This window comes from Elephantulus edwardii, unplaced genomic scaffold (genome assembly GCF_000299155.1).
Source record: "Elephantulus edwardii isolate Elephantulus edwardi_28Jun2011 unplaced genomic scaffold, EleEdw1.0 scaffold00145, whole genome shotgun sequence".
Classification (NCBI taxonomy): Eukaryota; Metazoa; Chordata; class Mammalia; order Macroscelidea; family Macroscelididae; genus Elephantulus; species Elephantulus edwardii.
Window position 1 is genome coordinate 5,809,851 of NW_006399895.1, and position 7,504 is coordinate 5,817,354.

The 7,504-nt window shown below is 41.6% G+C and overlaps 1 protein-coding gene across 1 annotated transcript in view; it reads right to left on the bottom strand.

The window, feature by feature from the left end:
• Positions 1-1,002: 1,002 nt before the first annotated feature.
• Positions 1,003-7,504, bottom strand: part of MYZAP (myocardial zonula adherens protein) — a 125,531-nt gene continuing 119,029 nt past the window's right edge. Inside the window, exon 13 of the mRNA XM_006894531.1 lies at positions 1,003-1,153. Within this exon, the coding sequence (XP_006894593.1) occupies positions 1,003-1,153 (151 nt within the window). The remainder of the gene's footprint in view (positions 1,154-7,504) is intronic.

Genomic DNA, 7,504 nt, shown 5'->3' on the forward strand with positions numbered 1-7,504 from the left:
TCACGCATTTCTCTCTCTCTCTCTCTCTCTCTCTCACATACACACACACACACAGCTTACAAATGCTTCTTTGGATGGTTCTGGTTGAAATCTCTCTGTGAGCTGACTCTGATATTCCTCTCAGATTTAATTCTGCTCACTATTTCTTCAACATGATTATGGATGAAAACCAGGACAACAGCAGTAGAACAAAATATATGGCATTTATTAAATATGTGTGACAAGTATTATAGTCCCAGAGAAGTGCACGCATGCATTGAGATTACTCATTCATTTAACAAAACATCAACTGATACTGAAAACATGAAATGATTGACATTTCCGCAACATACAAAATTTTCTTTAAGTTAAAGAGAGAAGGAAAGAAAAAGGGGTGTGTAATCACAGGCTGTATAAATATAGTGATTTCAGCTGGCCCAATAAAGGCATAAGGCACAAATTAAAATCAAGGGATTAGTGCATCAGAATGAAGCTTGGAGATGGCTGGCCCAGGCAGGCACCATCTCTGACTGTGGTTCCCACGATCCCTGCACAGATCCTCAGAACTCAAAAGACAGAGAGCACCTGCATGACGGAAGCCCTTCCTTCCAGGCTCCGGCATCCACAGCCTTGGGCAGGCTGCTCCATCGCAGAGAAACACTGCCTCTAATACTTGTCCAGGTAAACAAAATCTTCACACTGTAACAAATGATCCTGACCTGAATTTCAAGTGAATGCCCCTTTCCCTCCCAACCAAAGTCTAGAAAAAGAGAAAGTAAAATGTGAGGGAAATTCTCTTGACAAGCTTTAAGTATCTATAGAGGGAAACAAATTAAGATAGCACAGCAGGATGTGGTGGTTGGGCATTCGAACTATGAGATCGTACACATTCCTCTCTCTTCTCCCTCCTTGTCACCTTCCTTTCCCTCATGTCTTAGAAGTGGGGCAGAAACCTCAGCAAGTGCCGTTAGGGCTAAAACTGTGTGTGAGGAAGCAAACATCACTCTTTGTAGTCCTGAGGACTCAGAGGTCAGGGCCCTTGTCCATCAGTGGACAGCGCGCTTGTCCTGGGCTGTAGGTCAGGGTTTTCTTCATGGTTAACTCCAGGACTCTGGTGTATGGGGAGTAGCTTCTGGAAGGCATGGCGGCGATTTCACGAGTCCTGCCTGGCTGGCTGAGAAATGAGAAAAGGCAGGTCAGGAGGATGACTCAAACCCCACTATACTCTTCATGTGGTATGACAGGTCTAGAAAATGAATTTTCAACACTTAATTATTAAAAAAAAAAGATTATGACAAACCTTAGTATTTCAGACATACATACAGAGTAATGACTCAATTTCTGACAAAACATCCTTTTACCAAATCTCAGGATGTATTAATCATATTAGCATTCTTAAAGCTCTTCCAGTTCTGCCTATTGCTTCCTGGAATAGACGGAATGCCTTGCGTTATCTCCTGTCTACCTTGGCTGGGCAGCTTACCATTCCCATGAGTTACTACACAGCATCACATTACTCTGCCCTTCTCATACTGTCTCTTCTGCTTTGGGGGCACGCCTAATCAAAAGGATCTGGCACATTTCTGACTAAATCTTAAAGCTCAAACTAAACTGTCACTTCCTATGTGTTCTTTCCCTTGATTTTCCTCTGTCCCACCAGGATGCCCAGTCTCACTCCAGAGATAGAAACCGCCGATCTTTACATGCTCACAGCTCCCTTGGACAGAGGTGCTTTCACAAGGCTCACCACTTTTTCATTAATAACACCAAACATTGCCTTGCAGTATGATGAGGAAACTGCTTCTTAACATGCATATTAGAAGTAAAAGAATTTTAGACTTCACAGGCACCTCTCCATGAGATTCTCTGTCTTCCTACCTGCCCCTACTCAACTAGATACAATAAAGCCAAACAAAAAGCACTGCCATTCAGTTGCTTCTTATTCATGGGTTCCCCTGTAAGGTTTCTGTGGCTGTAAATCTTTATGAGAGGAGACTGGCCATGTTTCTCCCGTGGAGTAGCTGATGGATTCAACCGCTAATCTTTCAGTTCGTAGCTCAACACATGTGGAAATATACCTCCATGGCTCCTTACTCAACTATAACAGATACCTTGAAAATGACTGTTACACAGACTTGTAACATACTACTGCAAATAACCCACTGCTCTCATTGGTCAGCTTGTTTGTCTCCTCTCTTGAGTATAATTACTACTATAAGGGTGGAAACCACTCATTGTTCATCTTCACGACCCCAGCAGTTCACAGAGGCCAGGCACTGAGCTCTCAATCCACAAGTGGATGACAAAGAAAACTGGCAGATGAAGGGGCTGAAAGAAGGAATGAATGGCCACATGTCCATTGTCACAGAGAAGAGTCTACCGGAACCATCAATTGAGGGTCCTCAGTGACCTGACCAGTAGAGCTGGGGGCAGACGACTGCTGACAATTTAAGCCAATCATTGGGAATTTCCAAGGAATACAAATGGTTTCTAAGTGACAATACTCTAAAGGTCTATTAAATGCAGAAATACTTATCAAGGTAGACCTTCTATAAAGCAGGATGTTATTTAGTGGGTCACGAGGAAGTAATAGGACTTTGAGAGCATAGATAATTACAACCACTGAACTGAAATCTAATAATTTTCTTTAACACGTTCAGTCTTTTTTAAAAACAACAACAAACAACAAAAACCAAATAAATCCTAATCTATTAAGGGGCAGTTCCTTTAGGGAAAAATAAGAGTAGAATCAGCAAATTAAGCCTTGATTTAAACCAATTCTGTGTTCTCTACTCTGCAACAGAAATGTAGGAAAACCAAACAATTTTAGAAGGTCTTACTGTGTACTAGGCACTTTTGACAATGAAGACTATTTTTCTTAAACTGTAGCTATTAACAAATGATTCATGAATTTGCTCCCTAAGTTCCATAAGCCTTAGAACTTGGAGGTTCTCTCTCATTCCTTCACCCAGTAAATGTTTCCTGAGAATCAACTAAGTTCTAGACTAGGGGATGGCAGCCTACAGTCTACGTCACAAAGAGGCCCCAGCCCTGGTGGGCACAGTGGTAACAGGGGTGGGGGCAGCAAGAAAGGTGCTTAATGGCTCTGCAGAAAAAGAAAAAAGTTGGTTTTAAAGTTGTCTCAGCCCTCTTCATCTTTATAAGGACAAAAGAATGGAACCTGTTGTTTTCAATACATGGTAGCCTCAACACGGCAGGATGGAGCCATGTTAGAGAGTTTCTTTGGCAATGAGCTTTACGGAAGCCGAAGTTCTGGTGTGTCAACCGGTGCTGACCAGCTTTCAGTTAGCAGTCAAACGTTTAACTGCTGCGTTATCACAGTTCCTCAGAACAACTAGAAGTCAATGCTATTGGCCCCAGCATGTAATACCTACAGGTGTGAGATGTAAGGAGCAGGTGATGCACTGCTTTGTGGTGATTGATACTTTGTGCCTGAGGCCCAGAACACAATGGGTCCATCGAGCCTTCCAGGTCTGACTCAGTAGCCCACTGTCACTGGGTCAATTCAAAGTCATGGTGACCCCCAAGGGGTTCCTCGCACTGTAAGCCTTAACAGAAGACGTTCAATCTGCCAACCTTTTGGTTAGCAGCCCAGAATGTAGTCCACAACACCACCAGGGTTCCTTAGGCACTGTCTAGAGAATTTCATACCACCGATAGTTTAAGAGTTCAATGCACACTGAAGCACCATACACTTGATTAAGTTATCAATCTACCTACACTAAATTAAACTAGTTAGCTTGTCTTCTTGCTGTCATTCTTGTGTGCCATCGAGTCAGAAATGACCCATAGATTATCCTCTAGTAGGTTTTCAGAGGTAGTAAATTGCATGGAAGCAGACTATCTGCATTTCTCCAGCAGAGCAGCTAGTGAATTTGCCAACCTTTAGTTTGGCAGCTTTTGATACAGCATTTAACATGTAAAATTAATTGTGGTTTAGACAATAATGGTAATAACAATATTTAATAAGAAAAGCATTTTTGTTTCGTCTCTAGTAATTATTAGTTAAGACTATAAAATCATTTATTTAGTGGTTAACTTCAGTTCAGCAACTGTGCCAAATGCCTTGTACACATGCTTTTATTTAAGCCTCATAGCAATTCTATGAGGCACTGTCATCTTCATTCTCAATTTAAGGAGGAAGGGGTTGACGCTTTAGAGAGTTTAAGCAATTAAACTGAGGCTGTGCTCAGCCAGCAGCTGGACGGGCTGGAATGGAACCCAGGCACCTGAGACTCCCCAGCTGAGCACGAGGCCACATTGCCAACTTCCTTGGGGAGGAAGAGCAGAGGGTGAGGTCAAATCTCTTCTGTATGACTGAGGTTTAAGTAAATTTTAGTAATTTAAAACATTCTGGAAAAGATCCACTTAAAAATAGTTTGGAAAACAACATATTTTATTAGTTCTCAATTTTTAAATTGAAGAACCAGAGATGTTAGGACATATACAAACACAATTCAGGAACTCTTGTCTTACTTAGAATTATAAGTACAACAGCACATGGTAACAAGGATGCAGCTTCCAATATGATTTCCAGTGAAATACTTTCTATTTCTGACCTCCATTTTTTACTCTATCAAATATAAGCATTAAACTGAATCAGTAATTTCCAAGTTGCTTTTTGTTTTCTTTAATACAGCTTTTTAAAAATTAGTATTTCATTGGTTATTTGGCAAATGCTTACACACCAAATTAGGTTCCCATTTGGCAATTTCTATACAACCTGTCATGGCATTCATTATATTTTGTACACTGTGTCAACATTCTCTTTAACTGTGTTCTGGTTATTCCACTTCCCAGTCTTCTGGCCATGTAGTTCACAGGGAGTTTTGCTGACAACCCAATGGTGGTGCCTCTCAGAGGCTTAACCCAGTGCAGGTTCAAATCCACCAGCAGCTCCGTGGGGGAAAGAAGGGCAGTCTCCTCCTGTGTGACTTACCGTCTCAGAAAGCCCTCAGAAGGGGCTGCGAACGAGTCTGTTCCAATGTGACAGCAGTAAGTTTGAGGGAGTTCTGTTTTTGGGGGAATTTTTTTAGTTTCTCTGCAGAAGCCCTGGTGGCATGGTGGACTAAGTTTGGTTACTAACTGAAAGGTCGGTTGAACCAATCCATCAGCCACTCCATGGAAGAAAGATGAGGCAGCCTCATCTTCAGCCTCAGAAACCCTTGGGGCAGCTCCACTCTGTCCTTCAGGGTCTCTAGGAGCAAGAATTGACTCAGGAGCACTGCGTTCTCTGTCCCCCTCTTTTTTAAAAAAAGTTATCTTCTCATCTTTGCATTTTACTAGTTTCTGACCTTATGGTCTCATATAGTGATCTGATTGTGTGTGCATTTACTTTTTTTAATTGCGATTTAAGTGAAAATTTACAAAGCAGATTGGTATTCAATTATATACATACAGTGGTATTCAACTATTCATACATATCTTGATGTACAACGCTGACTACAATCCCCACATTGTAATCACTCTTCCCACCATCTCTGTGGTTCTTACCTGTGTTTCTTGTGAGAAGGTACGGGATAAATGAGTGAATGATCTAATTTGTTCTTTAATGATAGAATTTGTTTTCAAAGACAATCTTATTTTTAATTGAACGTATATATGCAACATATACAGCAGATGGGAAGTTTGGCTACTTGGGTTGTTTTTGGAGTGGGGAGACCTCAGGCCGGTTCCTCACTGGTAGCCTCTTACTTCCACTTTTCTCCTGCCCCATCTCTCAGGCGCCCCTCAGAGGGATGAGGAGATGTCTCCAGAAGCTCTGGCACAGAACAAAGCAGCACCAGGAAGCACAGGAGAATATGTACTATGCTGAAGTCTCTAGAAACATCCCACCTTGCACCCTTACCAAGACTTGCAAGACACCTGTCACTTAGTAGGCACTTGATAAAGACTTGTGGGGAAACACATGAAGTATTATTACTCAGTCTTTTCAGAAATGTGGATATGTAGTTTTCATTTCCTCTGCTGACTAACCTAGGTAGTTAAAGCACTAAGATGGATCCTGGGGGAAACCGAATGTTACATTTATGGAAAAGCTGCTCTTAGATACTGAGGTGGCTCCCAGGTTCACTGTGGCCATAAGTTAAGGGTCTGTCAGCACTTCCATTATGAAAACCACTTTGTGGTTTCATAACTTCGCCGTAAAAGTTTGCTTCAGGCTATACTTCAGCATACAAATTGAAAAGCTCACTTTGAGCCAAAATGTGGGAATTAGAAAACAAACAACTTATTGGTTTCAGGCATAGTTTTGAACCGGACTTAGCCAAATGAGATTTATTATGTGGGCAATTAGTGTAGACTAAGTCACTTGGTTCTTAAAAAATAAAATAGAGAGGGAAATGACTAAACTATTTCTATTTCAAAAGGAGTCCCTGAGCGCCATCAATCATTCTTTTCGGCTGCATGTTTATCATGCTCAATATAGCAGTACACACCAATGACACTTAGTCACAATCCTGTTTCTATTCTCTGTCTTCTTTTCTTTTTTAACACTTCTTTTAATCATAACTAAATGATAAAACTGCCTGGTTTTTATCAAAAGGTATGCAACATAAATGTGAATTTTGCCTAAAAAAAAAGAGCTGAATGCTGCCTTCAGTAAATTCTACAAGCGGGGAATTGTCATAAACAAAAAGGAAATAGCAATAATGAATAACCAGGAAGGTAAGGGAATGACACTTTGTTACATAATGGGGGGAGGTGGGTGTGTTCAGTGATAGACTTTATGCCTCCACACAGAAGACAAGGAGTGGAGTCTCAGCCACTGTAGCTTTTGTTGCTTCAAGGTGACTGTTCTGCTGTCATGCTAAGAAAGTTTGAATGGAACTCCAGACTAAGGAAGACTAGAAAGAAAGGTCTGGTGGTCTAATGCCACTGTGCGCTGAGTAGCCACCAGGCTAACTGAAGAGTCCACAAGCAACAACATACACTGGTAGGTCTGGAAAAGCCCCAGGAAGTCCTCTGGTAAGACTTAGGAGTTTAGAGATGATGAAACCTCCAAAGCTCCTGGGATGTGCTTCAAGGAATCTTAAATCAGATAGATGACTAATATGAGAACTCAGTGTTCCTTATCCTACTTAGGTGGTTGGCTCATCACTGGTCCCACCAGATACAACCATTCGAGGTTCTTGGATCCTCCATTTGCATGGGCTACTAATGTTTAAAACAACATACAAATCATCTCAGTTGCACAAGAGCACATCTTCCTACACACTTTGCAAATGAAGACCTAACTCACATGCCACAGGAGACCAGGGTCCTTGTGGTCATAAACTTGTCCTATGTCTTCTGCGTTAGTACAGTTTTGAGCACTGGGAGATGGTAGAATGGTTACCAATGACCAGTTACTGTGTCACAGCCTTCAACCTTGCACAGTGGAAGACCCACACATAGGTCTGTGAATCATTTAACAACAAATGGGTCAGTCTCACAGCTTGGGGATGCAGCTGAAGGAACCAGCCTATAGTTATAACAATCAACTCATGACAGGAGCCAGGAAATC